The sequence below is a fragment of the Phoxinus phoxinus genome (assembly GCF_949152265.1).
Source record: "Phoxinus phoxinus genome assembly, chromosome: 2".
Classification (NCBI taxonomy): domain Eukaryota; kingdom Metazoa; phylum Chordata; class Actinopteri; order Cypriniformes; family Leuciscidae; genus Phoxinus; species Phoxinus phoxinus.
Genome location: NC_136877.1, coordinates 22123735 through 22148993, shown reverse-complemented (window position 1 = coordinate 22148993; position 25259 = coordinate 22123735). Strand labels below are relative to the sequence as shown.

Here is a 25259-nt window from a genome sequence, read left to right as displayed (position 1 = left end):
TCTCCAGCGCTTTGTTGCCATCCATTTCTGGGTGCTTTTTGAAGTATGTTTGGGGTCATTGTCCTGCTGGAAGACCCATGATCTCGGACGCAAACCCATCTTTCTGACACTGGGCCCTACATTGCGACCCAAAATCCTTTGGTAATCCTCAGATTTCATAATGCCTTGCACACAGTCAAGGCACCCAGTGCCAGAGGCAGCAAAACAACCCCAAAACATCTTTGAACCTCCACCATATTTGACTGTAGGTACTGTGTTCTTTTCTTTGAAGGCTTCATTACATTTTCGGTAAACAGTAGAACGATGTGCTTTACCAAAAAGCTCTATCTTGGTCTCATCTGTCCATAAGACGTTCTCCCAGAAGGAATTTGGCTTACTCATGTACATTTTGGCAAACTGTAGTCTTGCTTTTTTATGTCTCTGTGTCAGCTGTGGGGTCCTCCTGGGTCTCCTGCCATAGCGTTTCATTTCATTCAAATTTCGACGTATAGTTCGCGCTGACACTGATGCACCCTGAGCCTGCAGGACAGCTTGAATTTCTTTGGAACTTGTTTGGGGCTGCTTATCCACCATCCGGACTATCCTGCGTTGCAACCTTTCATCAATTTTTCTCTTCCGTCCACGTCCAGGGAGATTAGCTACAGTGCCATGGGTTGCAAACTTCTTGATCATGTTGCGCACTGTGGACAAAGGAACATCTAGATCTCTGGAGATGGACTTGTAAGCTTGAGATTGTTGATATTTTTCCACAATTTTTGTTCTCAAGTCCTCAGACAGTTCTCTTTTCCTCTTTCTGTTCTCCATGCTTAGTGTGGCACACACAGAAACACAATGCAAAGACTGAGTCAACTTCTCTCCTTTTTATCTGCTTTCAGGTGTGATTTTTAGATTGCCCACACCTGTTACTTGCCCCAGGTGAGTTTAAAGGAGCATCACATGCTTGAAACAAACTTATTTATCCACAATTTTGAAAAGGTGCCAATAATTTTGTCCGGCCCATTTTTTGAGTTTTGTGTGAAATTATGTCAAATTTGCTTGTTTCCTGTTTTTTTTTGTGTTATTCCAATACACACAAAGGAAATAAACATGAGCATAGCAAAACATGTGTAATTTCAATACTTTTCTGTGAGAAATACTTCATTTTCTGGAAAAATGTCAGGGGTGCCAACAATTTTGGCCATGACTGTATATGTATTCAAGCCCGTAATTATTCATACCCCTGACAAATTCTGACTTAAAGTTACTTGTATTCAACTAGCAAGTTTTTTCTTGATTAGAAATGACACGGGCGTCTCCCAGAAGATACTATGTACAAGAGGCATCATTGTGGAAAAAAATTACTAATCTTTTATTTACATTTGAACAAAAAGTGCCATGTCCAAAATTATTCATACCCGTCTTAATAATCAATAGAAAAGCCTTTATTGGCTATTACAGCAATCAAACGCTTGCTTTAATTGCTGACCAGCTTTTTGCATGTCTCCACTGGTATTTTTGCCCATTCATCTCTAGCGATGAGCTCCAACTCTTTTAGGTTGGAGGGTCTTCTTGCCATCACCCTGATCTTTAGCTCCCTCCACAGATTATCAATGGGATTTAAGTCAGGACTCTGAGTGGGCCACTGCAAAATGTTAATGTTTTTGTCTGCTAACCATTTCTTCACCACTTTTGCTGTGTGTTTTGGGTCGCTGTCGTGCTGAAATGTCCACTGGTCCCCAAGGCCTGCAGACTGCCTGATGTTGCATGTTGTTGAGAATTTATGTATTGCTCCTTTTTCATGGTGCCGTCAGAGCCCGTCTACGGAGAGCCTGCTCACTCCCTATTAAGTCCTATTGTACCGGATTTTTGGTTGTAGTTCCACCAGAGTTCCACTGGGGGCGATCGCCCGAGTGCAAAATTAATGGGAGTCTATGGGGCTAGACGGCTAAATTTGTCTCTTTCACCCGATTGCCGTTGAGAAATCTCAGATTTGATTGTAGGTTTGGCAAGTTCAACATGGGTTATAGGTCGAAAAATTGAATGAACAAGTACTTATGTCCTTTCGATTTCTTACAGGTTGAGTTGTTGTTGCCCATAACACGCTAGCATTCTGCTAATGAACGCTGATTGGTCAGTGAATGACTGGTTACGACCAGAGATACCGCTTGATGGCATCATGGCATCCGAAGCGGGAACATAATTATTCTAGCAGAAACTCTTCTAGCACGTGTGTTTACCTGTGTCAGCTGTGCTGGCGATGCCTCGAGAGAAAAGACTGAAAGTGACTGAAGGATTGCCGTAAAGCAGTATCTCTGGTCGTACGATGTGTATGACGTCATTGACATTTTGAAAGACTTTTGAAAGCAAATAAGTGACTCTAAAAAATCTAACACCCAGCAATGTGTAATTTCTTTGCATCTCCTTTCGAATACAACATTCAAATTACTAGACAAAAAAATATATCCTGAGAAAAGTGGATTTTGATGGGTATAGCTCCATAGACCTCCATTCATTCTGCACTCGTCCTGTGAGCGCCCTCATATGGAATCAGAGCGGAACTGCAACCAGTTCAGAAGCCGGAAGTGTAGTGAGAGTGAACCTTCTCCCCTTATTAGACATTCTCTGGTGCCGTTTACTGTGATTAGGTTGCCTGGTCCACCGGCTGAAAAACAACCCCAAAACATTAGGTTCCCACCAACATGTTTGACAGTGGGTATGGTGTTCTTAGGGTTGAAGGCTTCTCCTTTTTTACACCAAATGAAGGCTAATTGAAGGCTCATTGTGGCCAAACAATTCAATTTTTGTTGCATCTAACTTGGTCCAGATGAGCATTTGCAAAGGCCAAGCAGGCTTTTGTGTGCCTTATCTGGAGAAGTGGTGTCCTCCTTGGTCTGCGTCCGTTGAACCCAGCGGTGTGCGGTGTCCGTTGTACTGTATGCCTTGAGATGTTGCCACCAGCAGAGCCCAGATTCATCATGGATGGCCTTGGTGGTGATCCTTGGATTCTTTTTTTACCTCTCTCACTATCCTCCTGGCCAGCACAGGTGTCACTTTTGGCTTCCGACCACATCCTCTGAGATTTTTCATAGTGTGGAACGTCTTGTATTTTTTTAAATAATACTTTGCACTGTAGCCACTGGAACTTCAAAACATTTAGATATGGTCTTATAGCCCTTTCCTGACTTGTGAGCAGCCGCAGATCCTCAGTGATCTCCTGACTGTCCCCAACCCCAAACCAACAGCAGAGATCTTCTGTTGTTCACCTGTTGAGTTGATTAAAACAGCTGTTCCCAATGAATCAGGGTAATTATGCTTTAGAACAGCTTGGACTATTTGGAATGGTATAGAGCCTTTGGATTTTCCCATAGACTGTGACAGTTTGCAAAGAGTATGAATAATTTTGGGCATGCCACCTTTTGTTCAAATGTAAATAAAAGATGAGTAATAATCTTTCCACAATGATGCCTCTTGTCCCTTGTATTATTATCTTCTGGGAGACGCCTGTGACATTTCTAATCAAGAAAAAACTTGCTGGTTGAATAAAAGTAACTTTAAGTCAGAATTTGCCTGGGGTATGAATCATTTCGGGCTTGACTGTATATACATGTATATACTGTATATATATATATATATATATATATGTGTGTGTGTGTGTGTGTTAATATAACTTGTTTATGCATATAACTTCTTTAGGCATATCATGTAAAGAGTGTTTAAATGTCAGATATACTACCAAAGTTTGAGGTCAGTCATATATATAAGAATATATATATATATATATATATATATATATATATATATATATATATATATATATATATATTTATAATTATTATAATTATATTATAATATGTTTATAATAATTCTTATAAATTATTATTATAACTAATATATAATTCATAAATTAATACTTTTATTCAGCAGGGAGACATTCTATATCAAAATATTTCTATTTCAGGTCTGTTTTTTTCCCATCTATTCATCAAAAAATCCTGGGGGAAAAAGAATTTATCCTGTTTTCCACAAACTTACTAAGCAGCAAACCCTGTTGATCATTGATAATATTTGCTTTTGCATCAAATCAGCATATTCAAATGATTTCTGAAGGATCATGTGACACTGAAGACTGGAGTAATGATGCTGAAAATACAGTTTGCTGTATTTAACTGATAAAATAAATGCAGCCTTGGTGAGCATAAGAGACTTGTTTTTTAAATCTCTCTTTATAGTAAGAACATCTTACGAAAGAGTACAGGGCTTATGTGTCGAGCTTTGTGAATGAGACTATGTGGATGAGGCCATTACTTTACATTTAACAAAAGAGATGACTTCATCTTTTCTGTACCATTATAGGATTCGTGAAAGAGCCATTTTTCCTCTGTGCTGAATGTGCTTTGAGATCAGCGGAGGGAAACACAGGGGAGGGAATGTGCTGTGTGCTATTCTCCTATTTACTTTTATGGCTCTTCCGCTTTCCTCAGTGTGGTAGCAGAATAGCGCCTGGGGAGGAGAGAGCGAGAGAGCGAGAGAGAGAGAGAGAGAGAGAGAGAGAGAGAGAGAGAGAGAGAGAGAGAGAGAGAGAGAGAGAGAGAGAGAGAGAGAGAGAGAGAGAGAGAGAGAGAGAGAGAGAGAGAGAGAGAGAGAGAGAGAGAGAGAGAGAGGGAGAAATGCCAATTACTGCCAGTCTGCTACGGAGTGCTTTGGCCTTGCCTCTGTTCTTCCATAGTAACTCATGAATTGCATGTGTGTACATGTGTTTGTGTGTCTCCAACTGCAAATTTACTACAACAAACAGTGCATTCATGAGCAAATAATTATCTCGAAATCCTAACAGATGAGAAACACAAAAATATACTTTTTCCTGTCCAACTAAAAATAAATAAATAAAATGTACAGGGTTTCACTGAAGCATGATACTTTTGTGTGCCAGGGTTATCAAAAGTCTGAAAAACAGAGTCAATAAACTCTCCATAAGTCCACATTTACGCCCACCTTGCAGTTCTGCAACTCCCACGTCTGTTCTGATCGATGGTGATCCAACTCAAACCTCTCACACTTCCACTCGGCTCCATGTACTTGTCATTATTATAGATGAGGTGTATTTGGTTCCATCAGTGCTGGTGGCGCACAGAGAGGGGAAAGCTTTTCGACTGGAGGCTGAGTAAATTATTTGTGTTTCATAGAGGGGGAAATGGGTTAATATTTTAATCATACTTGACACCCTCAAAACAGGGAATTGCTCTCATTTTTGTTGAAGTTATGAAAATGTAAAATACCGTCTGCAAGCAAGAGCTCTATATCACTGTAAAATAAAAGCTACAGCAGTACACAAAACCACAGACCTTTGAAAAAGAGAATAAGGCCTGGTCTCTCAGGCCATTATGTAATGCTTATGGCCTTGCTTCAAATACAAAAAGAACATACTATTGGCACTACTATTTCAGCTTCAAGTTTAGAGATGGGATTACACTCAAAAATTCAAAGTCGGTAAGATTTTTAATAGTTTTGAAAGAGGTATTTTATGTGACACCAAGATGGCATTTGATCAAAAAATACAGTAAAAAGAGTGATATTGTAAAACATATTAAAATTTAAAATAAGTATTCGATGAATATATTCAAAGTGTTCTTAATACCTGTGAAGGCTTCCTTTCGCATAATTACTCCAGTCTGCAGTGTCACATGATCCTTCAGAAATCATTATACCTGTTGATGTGCTGCTCAAGACACATTTTGAATACAGTTGTTCTGTTAAATATCTTTGTGGAAACCTTGGAAAAAGTTGTAGGGTTCTTTGATTAAAAGAAAGTTTAATTCATTCTATTCATTCTAGAACCGCATTCATTCTAAATTGAAATATTTGGTAACAGTAAAAATCTTTTTTACCATCATTTTTGGTCAATTTAATGCATCCCGTGCTGGAATTTTTTTTTATTTAAAAAGAAATCCACAAACTTTTGAAAGATAATGTACATTTATAAAATTATATTCTTTTTAATAATGTCTTCAAAAAAGTACAACGTACAACACAACACCAGAATCCCACATAAAGAGTTTAAGGGTATGTTTACACCTAAAAATGTTTTTTTCGCATACAGGCAACAGCGTTGTAAAAAGTATCTCCGTTCACACGGATCTGAAAAATTACTAAAAATGCTGTATTATACATGCCAGGTCAGTAGTTGGCGATGTCACTGTAAAGAAACACTGCCCGCTTTTTGACTATTAAACATGTAAAATGCATGATGTCACGCATGTAGTTTACACAGAGACGTTAACAAAATCGTTTTCAAAAACTTGCACTTTGAAACCCGTTTTTGAAAAGTTTGCCTTTTCAGGTCCCTACAACACTGTTGTTGTGTAAATTAAATTGGTGCCGTGTAAACGGCCCTTCAGTATAGTAGACTTACTGATATAGTTTATGATCTGTAAACTGAAAGAATATGCACATTTAGCTGAGGTGGCGGTGTGTGTTTGACATGGACACTGACAGATTGGGCAGGTTGCTGATCTAGTAAACATTCCCCGTTAACCTCTGACCTCCACTTAACCACTTCTGTGTTCCTCCTTCTGTATATAAGCTACAGTATATGACTCCAAGTCATACCAACATGAAATATTTAAAAGATATGTAGCACGAAAAAGTATTTAAAAGGCTCACTTTGTTGTTAGTGTCCCTGATCCCAAAGCAGTCAAGATAAAATAGCCTATAGAGGCTATGAGTGATGTTGATGAAAGCTGCAAATGCCTTTGAAACCGAATCCCCCTCAACACAGGCCATGAAAGGACTGGGAGTCTATGGGGACATGCAGGAATGGAGCCATGTTTGTTTCATTCAAACCCCTCTCTCAATTCCCACAAAATGCTATTTCTTCTCATTTAAATTAGAATTGTTGCACCTTTTGACGAGAATCCTAAGTCATGCTCTCACAAAAGTGTGCTCTAAGATTTTGCTTTAATATTTAGTGACAGTTCACCCTGCCTCTGTCACATCTGATTTATGGGATGAAACTGAACACAGTTGACATGTTTAAAAATATATTAATAAAAATATTAGATGCAGGGAAGAAATATTTGTATGTTTTTTTTTTGCTATCCTGCCAATAAAAATGTGGGCAAATAAACTAAATAAAGTATAATTCTAAACTAATTCTAAAATAATGCACGTTATTGTTTTGCAGGGAGGGGTTCATAAAGCACATCAATCCTGCAATATAGTAGAATAACATTACTGTCCCAGCATTCATAAGCAGCAGAGGACATTCATAAATCATTCTGTCTGGCTGACCAGATGGGGATGTAACACTGAAATTTACTGCTAATGGACCTACAAATTCTGCACACAATGGGACCAAGCGAAAAGACTGGCATTTATGAAAAACGTCTTCCATGGTTCCATGAGAAGGGAACGAGACGTTGGGGACGCGGCATTGATTTCCCTCGAAAAGGGAACTCAATTTGTTCACTGAAAGAAATTACATTTATTAAACATTTTAAATTTTGTGCACTTTCTTTGTGTTCCAACTCATTTATTTACACAATTTAGGGAAAGTTAAAACTTAACCAAAAGAGCAGCCTGGGAAACCAAAAGCTGGTTTAAGATGTTTGTTTGTTTTTCAGCAGGAGATGGAGAATGTATCAGCCCAAACAACAACAGCCTTCTGTTACGTTTTTCATTAAAACTACAAAAGAGAACATTGGAATGACACGTATAATGAAGTTAACAGGACAGACAGACAGCAACGAATATCCATAGATAAATGTGTAGCACCTACACATAGAAAAACTTGAGATGAGCTCCCAATTAAATGTCTACATGATTTCTGTGCACTGCTTAATATGTTTGTAAACGACATCAATCCTGTTCTGCAATGTAAGCGCGTGCTCTTCAGACAGAGAGCCCAGCACGCGCGCCAACGGTTCCCTCGCGCGGAACAGTTCACACAGCAGCTTTGCGCTGTTTCCGGAGCGCTTCATCTCAGATATACGCCGGACTGTACTTCTCCGAAATATACACGACGAACTTAGCAGTAGTGTGTGATATCGTTCCCATAGGTCAAGCACTCTGTATCCATGAATAAGCCCAGCCTCGTTATCAATAAAAAGCAAATGTCCATTGATTGTTTTTAGAAGGTTATTAGTGGTCCTCTCCATTACGCGCGCGTCCCATTGGAGACTGAAAATGTGACTGACAATTCGATCAAAGTTGGCTGTTAAATAATCAAATAAGATTAGATCACTCCACTGCATTAATTCAACCAGATATGTTACAGTCATGTTCGATATAGTCTCGGCGGAGAGTTGCAGACCTCCCCCTTGATGTTTTCGTAAATGCAACGGAATAAACACTCCAGTGACATTTGGGATGAACTCAGTGAGAGACACAATGGCATTTGGCGACCATTCTAACGCCTCGATATTTTCCCGCACACTTGCCCACTGCTGACTGGACAGGTTCAGTTTGGAAAGCGCCAAGGGCGGAAGGTTGGAAATCCCAAGCAGTTCAGCCAGATAATAAGAGAGCGTTTCACCCAGCACTTGATCCGCGTCGATGCCGTATCGCACGCATGCTCTCGTGCCGTCGGCGAAGGTCGCGAGACGGTTTGTGGGTCTGCCGCAGCCCGCTTCCAGAAGAACCACCCGAGCGTTCCGAACCTGACCTCTCCACTTCCTCTCGTGCTCCACGTCAAAAACACGAGTGGAGAGACCTTCCAGCCACGCGCTCCAGAATACCCGGTGCTCGATCACGTTATCCAACGGGGAGCGCATTCGAAAACTTTTACCGTCTCGCAACCCTGCGTTCCATGGCGCGTGTCTTTTAGAAACATTTACCTGCTCGTTTGCAAAAGAGAACACAACGCCAGAGCCTCGCTCAGTGGCTTGTTGGACAAAAACGGACCAAAAATGCAACTTAACATTTCCTATCCAGGTAACTATTCCAAACCACATACAAAGTGACGCGCATAATCTGACCCTGCCGGCTTTCATGATTTCAAAACGCATTTTAGTCCATTTCGCTTTACCTTGACATCTTCTTACATGAGTCTCCTAAGGTTGGAATATAATCATTATGAATTCCCCTCTCCCGTGCGTTGTTCCCTGTCTCGCCTCCCAAACTATTGTGTTCAGCAGCTACAATCCCATGGACGCGAACCATGTGACCAGATCATGAGACTTGACAAATGTCGTTTCCATATGAGAAGACGAATATGGAATGTTAGACGAGAATGTTGAAACTTTTCTGGTGAATGCACAGGTAACTATTCGGATTTGATACATCTACAGACATGTCTTTCAACGTTAGCTGCAGTATTTGTTTACACAGGGAGTAAACGCTAGACTGTCTCTCGACATATCCGTTACATGGCGTGATTAGTTGGCGGGTTGTTACTTAAAGGTGCACTCAGATTTTTGTTAATTAAAATGTTTACACATATAAAGAAATGAACAGCACTTTTCAGAAATAGTATTTCAATTATGCAGATGTACACTCACATGATAAAGATTCACGTCATAACCCATCAAAATAGGCTTATTTTATTTGCATCTAAATGCATCTAAACAAACCAACACTATATAAAAGTCAGTAAAATAGGGCACCATGTGCACAACACGTGTTAATATGAAGGAGTTTTCCATATAGATTTTTTACAGGTGTTTTACTCCATATATTTAAATATATATTGCGGTGTGTTGCCTTGGCTTTGGCTTGCTTGGTTGGAGACATTTAATATTCAACAATATTATTGATCTGCCTTACTTAAGGTGGACGATGACGCAATTTTCTTCTAGAAACAAACTTTGTTGTATTATTTTCATGTTATCACTGTGAAGCTGCTTTGATACAATCTGTATTGTAAAAAGCACTGTATAGGCCTAAATAAAGGTGTCTTGGCTTGTGTATTAGAGTTAAAGAAAATGCCCATAATGTCCTGGTAGAAAATTACCATTACCTTTTCTGTTTTTTACAGTGTAACAAAAACCATATGTGCACATACGTGTACATACAACAGTCATAACATTACTACTGAATCTGAGTCAACAGGATAGTCCAGAGTGATGGTATATGGATCAGTATGTGTGCTAACCACCAGTCAGTCCAAACACAGTGAGTTTGAAAGGAAACATAAAATGTCCAAACAAGCATTCCCTGCTAGAGTCATGAGACAATCTGCAGCTCTCACACCACAGATTGGGAATAAATGTCGGAACATCAAGCGCCAAGCATAAACACATGATGGTCACAGTTACCACACTGCAAAATGCATCCAACTCAGCCACTGCAATGAGAGAAATCACACAGACCATGTGGATTGCGACAGGCAGTCATGTACCAGCACACACTAACAACAACATGTACAAAATGGCTGAGATTGACTCCAAGAATGATAATTAAATAGATGTTGTATCTTGAAAAGTAACAAAAGATAAAACAAGGCAGCCGTAAGTAAACAAACTTCTTGCATCCATTCCAGTAGGTGTCAGTATAAAATTCAAGAACACTGGTAGTAGTGGCACAAGTAAGAGCCATCTGAACTGAATACTCCTTTAAAGGTCCCATATTGTACACCTTTCTGAAGTTTTTGATGTCCTTAAGAATATATATTTGCGGTATAAGTACCAAAACACATCTCAAAATATATTCCACAGCTCCTTTCAAGGGAGCTCTGCCAAGAACAGGTCGATTTTGGCCTGTCTACTTAATATTCATGAGCGTCTTCTGATTGGCCTGTTGTTTTCTGAATGACCCACCCTTTGTGGGGAAGGCGGTGACTGAGTAGTTCTGACATCACATTTATACAGAAGTCACAACAGCTCTTGAAAAGGCACAGCTACTTTATGCAGGCTGTGGGCATTTAATAATAATAATAATAATACATTTTATTTATAGGTGCCTTACATGACACTCAAGGACACCTTACAAACACAATAAAACAGTCAATAGTAATCAAATACTCATTGTTAAAACCTTGGAGACCATAATTAAAATATATATATTTTAAAAATCACATAAAAGCCTGCCGGAAAAGATGAGTCTTAAGGCGAGATTTAAAAACATGGAGACTACCACTGTTTCGCACATCCTGTGGCAGCAAATTCCATAAATAAGGAGCTGCATGACTAAAAGCTCAAGACCCCAAAGAAGTAGTGTGAGTTCTAGGGAGAACAAGTGTGAGTGAAAAAGATGATCTTAAAGTTCGTGAAGGAGTATAGATATGAAGAAGGTCTAATAAGTATGAAGAGGCAAGGTTATTGAGTGCTTTGTAAGTAAGAAGAATTTTTTTTAAATTAATACGATATTTTACCAAATTTCCTAAAAATATTATCAAGGGGTAGAAGATAAATGATAAATGAAAGAGGACCTAATACTGAGCCCTGCGGGACACCTGTATTGACATATGAGGGTTTTGAGCAAAACTGCTTCAACTGTACGAATTGAGTATGACCTGTCAAGTATGATTGAAACCAGGTCAAAGAGGTACCAGCAATTCCAATCTGTGCAACATAATGCTGTGTGAAACAGTATCAAATGTTGCACTTAAATCAAGTGATGCTAGGAAGTTCTAAAGATGAAAGCATGGAGTTAAGAGCTTGATCGGAAGAATGGTTAAATTGACAACTATCTAATTTTTTCACAGACATTTGTTGATGAATGTTTTCAACTTTCCTTATAAAAAACAACATAAAAGTGTCACAAAGATCAGCAGAGTAAAGATGTGAAGGAATAGGATCAGGTGGTTTTAGACTATTATTTACTACAGAAAAAAAAAGGGTTCCCTTCACCAGAACTGATCACACCGGCAGAGTAATCAGTTTTTGCTGTAGTAAGGGCAACTTTATAATTTTTCATATGCTCAGAATACAGTTCTTTATGTACCACAAGTTCAGTCTTGACATATAATCGCTCCAGGCGTCGGCCTTTAGATTTTAACCTGCGTAGTTCTGGATTAAACCAGGGAGCAGAGTTGACAAATGAGACCGACCTGGTTTTTAATGGAGCGCAGGCGTCTAAAATCGTTTGTAGTCCGGTGTTGTAATGCAGAACCAGGTTATCTGGGGTGGAATAGTGGCCATTGCTACAAAGGTTGGGAAATCCTTCAGCAAAAACCGCAACATCAATGTTCTTTATGTTCCGGAATGAGATAAAACGACATAGATTATGCTTAAAAACAGGTAACTGAACATTAAACGACACCAGCATATGATCTGATAAGGACAGATCGAAGTAGTACAATTATGAGGAGTTACGCCTGAACAACACACAAGATCTAGGGTATGACCTTTTACATGGGCAGGTGAGTTAATAAATTGTTGTAAGCTAAAGCCATCAAGACATGATAAAAAATCCCTTGTAAATACACTACCAATATTATCAATGTGAATGTTAAAGTCTTCAAGCAAAATCACATTTGTCTGTCACATCGACTGTTTTAAAACTTATATGGTAGTTTCATAGCCCTAGACCTCCGTTGTCATGAAAAAAGCCATGACATTTCAGTTTGGACAATATTTAAATTACAAAAATTATTGAACAAAGATATTTCTGGCATTTAAAGGCCAATCCTGGTGTCTTTAAAACGGTTTGCTGTGGTAATAGCAAAACATTATGTTTTGACTTTGACATTATGTTACTTGAATGCATTGCCAGACATACAGCTGGTCAGCTCATGTTCTCAAAATGTCTGGCATGGAGCATGACAAGCTGCAGGTGTTGTGCCTAAATCCTCCTCCTGCCACCATTCTGTCACTCTTCAGATGAAAGCGCGCACACTGATGTTGGAGCTTTGCACCTGCTGGGGAAGACTATGTTGTGATAGTGTGTAGGTCTAGAAGGGGATATTTTGGTATAGTGGAACATAGCCAGACCAAATCAAAAACACAGAACTGTTACTTGTGTGAAGTTATGCAATAAATAAACGATTGAAATACATGTAATGTTAAGAACATATTTGTTCAGCGTCAGCAAATACACAAACTGCAATTATTCTGTAAAACCCTATTGCTTTGGTGTATTTGTTATGATAACACATTTGCACTTTCAATGAAAACCAATCAAGCCTACGTCAGAGAAAGTCTAATAAGGGGAGAACTGCCACTCTCAGTAAACTTCCGGCTTCTGAACTGGTTGCAGTTCCACTCTGGTTCCATATGAGGGCGCTCACAGGACGAGTGCAGAATGAATGGAGGTCTATGGAGCTATACCCCTCGAAATCCACTTTTCTCAGTATATCATTTTTTGTCTAGTAATTTGAAAATTGTATTCGAAAGGAGATGCAAAGAAATTACACATTGCTGGGTGTTAGATTTTTTAGAGTCAATTATTTGCTTTAAAAAGTCTTTTAAAATGTCAATGACGTCATACACATCGTACGACCAGACGCTGCTTTATGGCAATCCTTCAGTCACTTTGGTGCTTTCGCGGCAAAAAAAATTTACCGGTCCAACCAGCGAACAGAGGGATTGGCTGAGAACAATGACGTTGAGGTCGTGCGCTAGTTTGAGTCACGAGACTCACGACCAAATGTCAGCGATTGGTTATGGCAGATCTAGAGTGACTGGGCAGATCCAATAGTTTTAAACTTCAACAGAGTACCCGCCTACAAGGAAGTTAACGCTTGTCAATGGAGGGTGGCCAGAATCTCTGTACAAATTAAATGTACGAGAGTCTGGTAGGACCAGGCTACGACAACACAGCTGACACAGGTAAATACACGTTCTAGAAGAGTTTTTGCTAGAAGACATTCTGGTCCCGCTTCGGATGCCACAATGCCATCAAGCGGTATCTCTGGTCGTAAACGGTCCTTCACTGACCAATCAGCATTCATTAGCAGAATGCTAGCGTGTTATAGGCAACAACAACTCAACCTGTAAGAAATCAAAAGGACATAAGTACTTGTTCATTCAACTTTCGACCTATAACCCATGTTGAACTTGCAAAACCTCAGCGGCAATCGGGTGAAAGAGACAAATTTAGCCGTCTAGCTCCATAGACTCCCATTCATTTTGCACTCATGGGCGATCGCCCCCAGTGGAACTCTGGTGGAACTACAACCAAAATCCGGTACAATAGGACTTAATAGGGAGTGGCCAGGCTCTCCGTAGACGGGCTCTGCCTACGTTTATGGAGATGTTGTATTGTATTATGGCTGGTAGCATTGACAAGGGGGTCTGTCTTTTACAGGTGTTGTTTTTTATCCTTGCCAATTGGTTCAGAGACAGTGAGCTGGTCTTTGAGAACCGTAGTTGTGTATCATCAGCTTAAAAGGCATCAGACAGGTCCAGCAGAATGAGGATTGTTGGTTTTGAGGCACTGCAGGATTTCATTGAGATCAGTGAAGCCTCTCTTAAATGTCCAGTTTTGAAGCTAGACTAAGGAAACACTGGGCAGAAGAAATCCCCGACTGTCAAGAACTGAGGACAAGAATACAAAAAAAGAAAATAAACCATAATATTTTTTTTGTTAGACTGTTCGTATGCTCCAAGCTGCTTGATCACATGACATTTCTCAAACATAAACAGCAGGACCAATTTCACTTAGACAGGTATTATATTTGTGATTTAACAAAGCAAATAATAAGAGGGAGAACCTTTGGGTGATTTTGGCAATTAATCTGAAAAACTATACTTGAACATTTATTTATTTAACATGTGCATTTATTTATTTAGCAGGTGCTTTTATCCAAAGTTGCTTACAAATGAGGGACATCAGAAACAATTTGTCATACATTAAAACTACTACATTATGTAGACAGTTCACTCCATATTCCATTCTACTCTATTCAAATGGGTTTTATGGTCTATTAATATTTTACTTTGTGGATGCAACTAAGAACAGTTATGCAGGTGGTATTAAAAAAAAGAGCAGTGCTAAAATATAGTGACTAAATTTTGCAGAGCTGGACAGAGTGTGTGCCAAAGTGGCAAAGCACCAAAGTGTCTGTTCCCTCCATGTTCCTTCTCATTGGAAATGCACGTCTTAGAGAACTTTGTCCAGAATGTCCATGAATATTTTAGAAAGAGGCCCTTTTCCCCTTCAGACTGCCCTGGAGCATGGGATGCTAAGTAGAACACACCATCATCAGAAACAGTTCTTGAATGTTTCTTATTTGGTAGTTGACTCTAACTCAAAACATCCAGAGGCAAGTTTTGGTTTTCAATAAGTGATTACAGTCTACATATCATAAATTATACAGTTGCACAATGATATAATCCAATATTGCTTAAATATTGATGGATTGCCCCTGAACAGAAATAAGACGTTTGTGATAATCGAAACAATCGTTCAAATATCACTTTAAAACTATACCAACAAGATTCATAAAATATTTTAGTTCGGAAGGAAATATTTATTTGAAAATATGTTTTGCACTCTGTCCTTTCTGTGGAATTTTGCGTGTATATAGTTGCCAGGGCTGAAACAAATTAAATGTTAGGGTTGCATGTAAAACTTCTATGACAAACCCTCAAAAACATAACAAAACAAGATTATATAGATACGTTTAGTGAGTTTAGTAGAAATGTATGCATATGGTACTTGTGTGCTGTTGAACAGTTTCATTATTACCAGATCTGACGCTATATGACAGTCATACAACTGATAAACATTCAGAGGATAACATCTTAGAATTTATTTTCAATATGCACACAATCATAAAACATGCCTAATGCTTTAGGAGGGTTTTATTCGTAAGAATGTATGGTATAGTGAGAGTGGAAACAGGCAGTGATTAAACCCCCCCCCCAAAAAAACATGGATAGTGAGATCTGAGATCTGATAAATAGGTGAGATCAACTGTTGTTTACAAGTAGGATGATTCAAAAAACTTTTTTTTAGTTTTATAATGTGTTTGAGTTGTATGTCTTGTGACACATGTTAATCATCACATTCATTAGAGCAGGGGGTTTTCTTCATTCAGACAGAATGAGTGTATTTGGGAACAGTTAAGAACATGGAAACTCGGTTTCCATGGGAGCTCAAAACAAACTGTGGAAATATTTTCCTCTTTAGTTTGTCCTGCTCAACCGTTCAACCAAACACAATCACTCACAATCTGTATATTTGGGATCAACCTAAAAAAAAAACACTAAACTTTTTCTCATATCAAAAGTAAAATCTGCAGCAGAAGGCTGAAACTAAGTCTAAGAAAATAAATACGAGAGAGAGAGAGAGAGAGAGAGAGAGAGAGAGAGAGAGAGAGAGAGAGAGAGAGAGAGAGAGAGAGAGAGAGAGAGAGAGAGAGAGAGAGAGAGAAGTGGTGAATGGAGGAACAAATGAAAGAATGGTTCTCAGAGTCAGTCATTTGCTTGACCAGTGACATGACGCCTTTATAATCACGTGTGTCTTGCACATATATAGATGTACATTGCACTTTTTTTCAACAGGGTTTAGTCAGTACATAAATTATTAAATTATTATAATTGAAGACTACATTTACTACATTTACAGTTGAAATTCCAACGTTTTTTTCCAAGCCGCTACAACAATTTGGTTTGTTTCCAGATCAGTATTGAGAGGAATATTTAGAAGTAGCTTAGTAACTGTGTCTAACAAATAGACAAACATGACATTGGTAGGAGAATGGGTTAAAGGTTTCCCCTTGCACTGTATCAAACTCCTCACAGCAACAGTTGAGCAGTCAAACTGTAACAGACTGTAAATTGAAGGAGAGACCGAGAGAATAGTATAACAGAAAGAAGCTATAGAAACTGTGTGAGAGAGAAGAGAAAGAGAGAGAGAGAGAGAGAGGGAGAGGAAAGACAGAGAGACTGAGGGGGTTCTAATCACTGGCCTCATGTTGCAGGAGCTCATTTGACACAACAGAAGTCTTGGCAGAAGAATGCTCTTTCCCGCAGGCCAGCTGGCTGTGAGCGCAGGGATATGGATGTCCCCTAAGTGTGGATACCTCTCTTCGCTCCCTATCCTTCTTTATCTTCTTCAGCTTTTAAGCACTGGGGCATCTTGGCCAAATGGTAAGAGTTTTGCAAGGAGTGTAACATTTACTTTTAATGAATGTGTTTGTCTGACACAAACACTGTTATTGCAATGCGCTGTGCAATTTAAATACCACAGCCACTGGAAAGTATGTGTATATGACAGCATGTTTAGTCCTTATAACAGCACTTAATGTTAGTCTGCAGGTTACTTTCAGTTAAAGAGTGCTTTAAGGATCAGAGAAGCGTTCCTTAAGTCCCAGTTGACGGTTTTTTCATATATGAATCTGTTTAAATATTCATGACAAGTTGTCCTTGTGTTGCGTGCAAATTTTATATATTCTGTATCCACATTTTTTAAAACATATAGAGGTTTAATTAATGCTCAGTTATATTTAGTGTTTAGTAGACCTGAATACATGTGCTTAACTTGTGCATAAATCTCTTTGGATATTTTCTCACAAATGAGAAAAACAGACATGAGATAAATGCACCAGGAAATGACTATAGGAACCTGTCTGTAAACTCAAAGTCAGCAAGACACAGACAGGAATCTTGCTAGAGTAGGTTATAATTTTGGCACTGTTGCACAATTATCACAGTTGCTCATCTTAATTATGGTCACAGCTAAACCCTTGATGGGTGTTGAAATATCACAGACTATAATTACAAGACTGGTAGTCAGATCTGTGACAGAAGCATGACTTGACACCGTTGAGAACTTAAAGACAGTTTGGTTGTCTACACAGCATCATAAACTTGTACATTTTTGTCTGGCACAATACTCCCTCACAAACCTTCACATCTGCTTTTGCTAACTGATTGTTAAGAATAACGACTTTTCCTTGACTGAATTGGTGACTTATTTTCCCCCTAACATGCCACGTAAAGTCAGCAACTTGAATTCTTGAAAGGCAAGACATTCTGTTTCTGACTTCTAGTCTGCTTGATTTAGTTTTTAGGTCGCAGGAGGATAAGTGTCCCGGCCCACAGTGGAACGCCATGTGTCGTACCTGCTGTGAGTACGAGCAGATTGCATGTAAGTGCCCATCTCAGGGAACAAAAGTGGGCTACGCTGTACCCTGCTGTCGAAATGTTCTGGATGAGTGTGACCCCTGCATCCTACACCAGGGTAAGACGGAACACAACTCCAAATTTACATCTACCTATCTACCTACCTACCTACCTACCTATCTATCTATCTTTCTATCATCTATCTATCCACTAAGGTTGCAACATTTTTGACAACTGCAAGACTTGCAACAATGGGACCTGGCAGGCCAAGGATAATTTCTACATCACCGGCAGGTACTGCACCGCATGTCGTCAAGGATGGTCTGGTGGAGACTGCCTCAGTGAGTCTTTCGGCTCTTTCCAGAATCTATCATTAAGTTTAACTCGATTGCTTTTTATTGCGTCACAAATATGTCAATAAATTTAGACACACACTCTATTCGCCAACTTTAGCATGTGGAGAAGTTATACAGAGACCCCAGGGTCATGTGACTTTAGAGAGTTATCCAATCAATGCCAAATGTGAATGGACACTACAAGTTGGCAGAGGAGCAACGGTGGAACTCAGGTAACTACTACAAATGTTACAAAGCTGATGAATAATACATTGGGTTTCACTTTATTTTGATGGTCCCTTTAACACATTTTGTTGACCATAAGTAACGTTGCACACCTACATGTCTACTAACTCTCATTGGAGAGTTAGTAGAGTATTAATAGACTGGGTTGGGTTATAATAAGTTGACATGTAGTTGCAAAGTTACTTAGTCAGTAGAATGTCTGTTGGGGAGCATCACAAAGTTGACATGTAGTTGCAAAGTTACCTATAGTGACTATTAACATTGACCATCAAAATAAAGTGTTACCATAAATTGCAGTTTAAACATTTCCCAATTGAATTAGTTTGAAGAAACTATTATATTGCAAATATATACAGTATGTTTTTTTCAATGCAGGTTCTCAATGATTAGCCTGGAATCTGACCATAGTTGTCGATATGACTATGTAGAGGTGCGGGATGGGGACAGTCTGAAGTCACCTGTGATTGGCAGATACTGTGGGGATGATAGCCCTTCACCAATCAGAAGCTCTGGAAACTCTCTGCATATTCTTTTTGTGTCAGATGGCTACAATAACTATGATGGATTTTTTGCCACATTCCAAGAAGTATCAGGTACAAAATAGATTGTTGGCTAGCTGTACACTTTATTTATTTGTTTGTTTTTATTTTGAGAATATTTAATTTGCAGTTCATTAATTTATAATAATTTGGTTATCAGGTCATGATTTCCTAAATGCAGGCATATGTTTTCTCTAATTTTAAAGACCTCGTTGAAGCTTTTTATTGTTTTTGCTGAGTGGGCTTCGTGGAAGAGAGATTACTTTAAAAGTCATCTCAGCAAAAAATCTGTTTAATTTTTAATGCTTATATTGCATCATAACGTTTTATTGCTTTTCACAAGGGCATACACCACCTCTCTGTGCAACCCCCCAGAAGCCTGCACACGGAGATCTCTTCCTGCAGTTCAAGGAAGGTGACATCCTCAGCTCGGTTCAGTACCTTTGCTATAAACCGTACAAGCTCAAGGGAGCATCTCAGCGGGCATGTCTTCCCAATGGCACTTGGAGTGGAAGTGCTCCTGTGTGCATAAAGGGTACGCTGACTCTTATGTAGTTATGACAACTGCTTTTGGTATTACACCCTTTGAGACTGACAAAGCTGCTTACCATCAGAGTCAGGTGTGCCTGTATGCCTGGGAGTCGTGCTTCTCTGAACTTGAGAGATCATAGAACGTCAGAATGTCTTATTGAGATCTTTCAGCATTGTAAAATGTATGAAAAATAGAAGTATTTTAAATGCGTACAATGCTCTAAAAATATGTTTTAGTTAGTTGAAAAAAGGCTGCCGGATCATAGCAAATTTCAGTGACTTCAGAGTTCTGCTGCCATTTTTTATTTACAGAAGTGATCATAAAAGAATGCCCCACTCCACCACAAGTCCACAATGGATACTCAGCAGAGGTTTCAGGCTCTGATGGCAGAATAAAATATGTGGAATATTTCTGCAATAATACGTACATTCTCAGTGGGGACTCGAAAAGAACATGCCAGAAGAACGGGACCTGGAGCGGCAGTCAGCCCCTTTGTGTCAGAGGTACCGTCTCTTCTTCAAAGTTTCAAATCAATTATAAAATATCTTACACTTTATTTTTAATGTGTCCTGGCCAAACATGTTACATGTAATAACTATAAATTAGGCATAATCACATGCAACTAACCCTAAACCAAATGCTAATCCTACCATAACCTTATAGTAAGTAGATGTAGTTCATTAATATTACCGTACTCAGTACTTAAAGTGCTGAATATTACAGAATATTCCCTTTTAATACAGTGGCCGGGTGGTATTTATAGCATAGGGGCGGGACGCTTTAGATTCAAGAGAGCATTTGATTGGACAGAAGATATGATGAGAAGCATAAGTCCGTGATGATGTCATAAAAATCACGATCCATTATAGCGGAAGTGATAGACTGTAAGATTTGAATGCTTATATCGTATATGCTTATATTATTTTGGAACACACCAGCTAATTCATAACCTTAAGGCCAACATATTTATACTAAAAGCTAAAAACTTAATTTTGATTTCAGGGGGTCTTTAAAATAGCACAATAGGGGCAGTTTACAATTACACTGTAACAGGGACACATTACAATAAAGTCTAACCAATATCTTTTGTTCACTTGGTGAACTTGAACACCTAAACTGTTTTACAGCCTGTAGAGAACCTAAAGTTTCAAAACTTGTGCGACAGAAGGTTTTAAAATACCAACCTCCTTCCAGGTAGACTTTTTTTCATTCCTTTGTGACAGTGTGATATTAAACTTGTAAAGTTGTTTTAAAGACTTCTGGATCCTCATTTTATCCCTTTTTTAATGGTAGGAAAAGTCCAGTCCACAAGCTGTACTCTGCATCCAGTCAGGGAGGGACTGACGCAGACTTGCTGGGGAAAGTTTTTCCTGTTTTCGGATATTTGCCATCAACTTTCCATCATGTGTATACCAGCATAGAATATGAGTGTGTTTCAGCGCTTTACAAGCCCTCTGGTAGTGCACGCCGCACATGCCTAAAGACTGGCAAGTGGAGTGGTCGTCATTTCTCCTGTTCACCAGGTGGGGGAAGCACTAACACATTTACAGCATGCTTTGGAACCAGATATCCTATTTACAAATATTTTCTATGTACTAATAACCCTGACAGATGTAAACTGACAGTACAGCACTCAAAAGCACTTATTAAATACAATAAAATAAATAGTTATGGTCAGTTATTTCACTTTAATGGCAATGGAAATTACCTATTAATTGTCATTAAAGTGAAATTACTGAATTTAAATATACGAATTTAAAAATATATTAAATATTTATATTTAGAAGAAAATTTCTGATGGCACTTAGAGGCTTTTGCATATGAAGTCTTCATATATATACGATTGCAATAATAAACTTGTATATTTAATAATAATATTTTTATTATTATTATTATTATTTTGTTTTTAATACCAAAGCTGGCACTCACTTAATAATTTGATATGATTCGAAATTAGTGCCAGAACTCACTCTGGCACTCCTTCTCTTCCAGTATGTGGTAAATTGCCACCTGCCAGTCCCCAAAATTTAACAGAGATCCACTGGCCATGGCATGCTGCCATATATACCCATCTGTACAATGCCAGTCCTCTTATGGCAAGGACCAAAAGACGGGGGGACACGTTTGCCGTGGATGAAGAAGAAGAGGGGGAGGGGGAGGAGGAAGAATGGGTTAAGAAGGACCAGAGATGGCAGCTTGTCTGCAGCGGGGCTCTGGTGAACCAGCACTGGGTCGTGGTGGCTGCTCATTGTGTGGCGGAGCCTGGACGAACTGAAGCTCTCAGTGCAGATGATCTTAATGTAGTGATGGGGAAACGTTACCTCAGCGACCTCAGAGAGAACAAGAGACTACAGCACATACAAGTAAGAGCTGTCAGACTACACTAAAAACAGTCATGCTTGTATGTCTTGCAGAAGTTCCTCTAGAAACCTCAGGCACTCTATATTACAGTACCAATGCAATTCAAACATGCCCTATTTAGTTTATCTATTTATTTGTGAGTTACATTTAAATAAATTGCATGTAAAATTGCAGAATTAACTCCTGACATTAATAAAATGAGAAAATACAAACAGAATTTCCATATTTTGTGTCTTGGAAAGTTCTTGGAAAGCCCAAAGCCATACAGAGGATACTGCAGACTAAATATACGCATTAAAACTCAAGGCACATTCTTATCGATAATCTATGATTAGGCTTTGCCAAGAAGCCTGTAGGATTATTTACTGCTCAAACCGACCAGCCTCTTTCAGTGCAAGTCTTTCATCATATCTGTTTCCTCACAGATTGCTCAGATCTTGATCCATCCAAACTACGATCCACATGTCTTAGACTCCGACGTGGCCATTCTGAAGCTGGTGGACAAAGCTCGAATCAGTGAGTACGTGTCCCCCGTTTGCCTGCCGCGTCTGCAGGGTGGCGAGGTCACTGCAAAGCAGGCCATCCTCACTGGTTGGCCCATGTCAGGCCAACACAGGACACACACAGACTCAGAGTCGGTCCGGACCGGACTGATAGACGTAGCTGATGTGGTGAAGTGCGAAAAACAATATGACAAAAACGGTGTCCCGATAAGTATGACTGACAACATGCTATGTGGACGGCAACACCCACTCAGCCCATCTATGATCTGCCCTTCTGAAACTGGAGGGATCATCCTTTCACCCTCTGCTGACTCCCAACTCACTTTAGGGCTGGAGACTTTTCACCCCAGTAGAGCAGAGCACTCTGATTCTAATCGTTCTTGGGAACTGCTGGGGTTAGTGAGCTTTGGATATGATCTGCAGGGCTGTGATCCAAATCTGTACACCATCTACACACGGGTAGCTAACTTTAAGAACTGGATTGAAAAGAACATTGCATAGAGCTCTAGGTCACATATTGTAGGGCAATTGTCTGTACAGCATTTTCCACGTTTTCGATCATAGACAGTGGAGATGATATATTTGCCCTTTGACTTTTCTCTTTCCTATGACAGTGAATTGTTCTGGCAGAAATTATATTGCTAGTAAGCCTGTTGAGTGATGAGAGAAAGTGTGACACTTGTGATTTCACAACTAGTTTATGGCCTTGCGTGTGGGTGAGGATATGTATTTGCATGGTAAAATGAAGAGGAAGCGTTCCATGTGAATTCAGTCACTGGGTTTGCAGGCCTTAGCTTGTCTTTGGTCTATCTTCAAGTTGTTTCACAACCCAATTCGCTTATACTTTTTACACAATAAATATACGGTACATGTATTTACACTTGTCTTTTGTGCAGCCCTTGTCTACTTAAATTGGGACAACACGATGTGGCATTTACTGTTTTTAGTCATTTTTGCAGATAGTTTTATCCAAATTTTTTATTACAGTGACAACCCCCTGGGGCAACCTGATGTTAAGTTCCCTCCTTAAGGACATACTGGTTTTAGCCCATGGCTCATTCCTTACAGAAATCAAGCCAGCAACCTTCCTAGTGTTGACCACTAAACCACACTAAAACCACACTGATATATGGTGCTATTATGATAAAACATAGGGGTTACTCAAATCAATCAAAATCTTAGTTTTTTATATATACAGTATACTCTATGCACACTACCGTTCAAATAGTAACTCGTTAAAAACTCGTTACAACTGGTATGCAGAAGAGCATCTCTGAACACACAACACGTCCAACCTTGAAGCAGATGGGCTACAGCGGAAGACTACACCCGGTGCCACTCCTGTCAACTAATAATAGGAAACTGAGGCTTCAATTTGCACGACTCACCAAAATTGGACAATAGAAGATTAGAAAAATGTTGCCTGGTCTAATGAGTCTCATTTTTTTGCTGCAACATTCAGGGTCAGAATTTGGCGTAAACAACATGAAAGCATTGATCCATCCTGCCTTGTATCAACAGTACAGGCTAGTGGTGGTGTAATGGTGTGGGGGATATTTTCTTGGCACACTCTGGGCCCCGTGTGGTATAAGTGACTACATGGCTTGCGTGGGATGTTAAGAAGGTTACGATGTAGCGAGTGCACTTGTTACCCGGCACGCAGCAGCTTGCCGACATTGCATCGCCAGACTTTGTTACCTGGTTCAGCTACTCTAGTTGTGGCATTTTAGTCACCTCTAAATGTGTCGAAGTGAGTGACGTTGACGGATGGGAAACATCTTGGTTACTCTTGTAACCTACGTTCATTGATGGAGGGAACGAGACGTAGTGTCCCTTTTTTTACTGAACTACCCGCTGAATTGCCCAGGACACTGTCTGCACAAATGAATGCATAGAATGAGTGGATGCAAGCCACCTCATTTTATACCCATATATCCAGGGGAGTGGCATGCAAATTTCACTCGCTAATTCTCATTGGCCTTTTCTGAAGTATCAGAGGTGTTTGGGGCTCCCATATCCAACCCCTAGTATCATTAAATCAACACTATGTCTATCACATCATCAAGGAACGGAGGTTACAATAGTAGCCAAGATAGGCAAATGTCATTTAATGACATTTTTTATATAATTAAATGGAGCTTTTAGTCATTTTAAACCTGAAATATCACTGAGAAGGCCTCTGTTCTCATGTACTACTAATTGTTTGATTTGGTTAGATGGATTTGATAGCATCTGTGCTTAGAGATCATGAGATGCCCCTGCCAATTTCTCTCTCATGTTAGGCCAGGGTCTGCACACAATTGAAAGGTCATCACAGGTCAAGATTGTGTTTCCCTAAAATAATGCAAAGTTTAGGTCATTATCGGCTATCCCCCAGTTTCACAGACAAGACTTAAAGGACAAGTTCGGTATTTTACACTTAAAGCCCTGTTTACAGATCGTATCTGATGAAATAGAACGGTTAAGATAAAAATTTGGACACATGCTCCTGTCCCGAGAATTTTAGGTTTATTTCGCTTCCCCCCGCTGCCCGAACACAAATACTCTTATCTCGCTGAAATCTTGACGGATTTACAAACGGTTTGGTTTCTTATAAACTTTATTAACGTGGCTATAATTCTGGATGCTTGAACATGTTGAAATATATAATATTATAATTATTCATAAGTGCGCAGTGTCATAACTACATCTCTGACGTTTATAACAAACCAACCCGTTTGAAAATCGGTAGAAAATTGAGCAAGTTATGGTTATTTAAAAAGTACATGCACCATTAAAACAATGTTACGAGTGAGCGAGCCCCCTATGGCAAGATGGCC

The 25259-nt window shown here is 39.3% G+C and overlaps 2 protein-coding genes across 2 annotated transcripts; one reads left to right on the top strand and one right to left on the bottom strand.

Annotated features, from left to right (window-relative positions):
• Positions 1–5937: 5937 nt before the first annotated feature.
• On the bottom strand, positions 5938–9299 carry fjx1 (four-jointed box kinase 1). Its single transcript, XM_079589211.1, has 2 exons — positions 7295–9299; positions 5938–7253 (listed from the first exon to the last, which is right to left on the bottom strand). The coding sequence occupies exon 1, from the start codon at positions 8979–8981 to the stop codon at positions 7791–7793; it is 1191 nt and encodes a 396-aa protein (XP_079445337.1). The 5' UTR covers positions 8982–9299; the 3' UTR covers positions 5938–7253; positions 7295–7790.
• Positions 9124–23314, top strand: pamr1a (peptidase domain containing associated with muscle regeneration 1a). The gene is made up of 12 exons (XM_079589204.1): positions 9124–9234; positions 16781–16949; positions 17866–18042; positions 18140–18265; positions 18378–18492; positions 18881–19098; positions 19388–19579; positions 19888–20079; positions 20704–20770; positions 20870–21099; positions 21569–21939; positions 22363–23314. The coding sequence occupies exons 2-12, from the start codon at positions 16817–16819 to the stop codon at positions 22939–22941; spliced, it is 2400 nt and encodes a 799-aa protein (XP_079445330.1). The 5' UTR covers positions 9124–9234; positions 16781–16816; the 3' UTR covers positions 22942–23314.
• The last annotated feature ends 1945 nt before the right edge of the window (positions 23315–25259 follow it).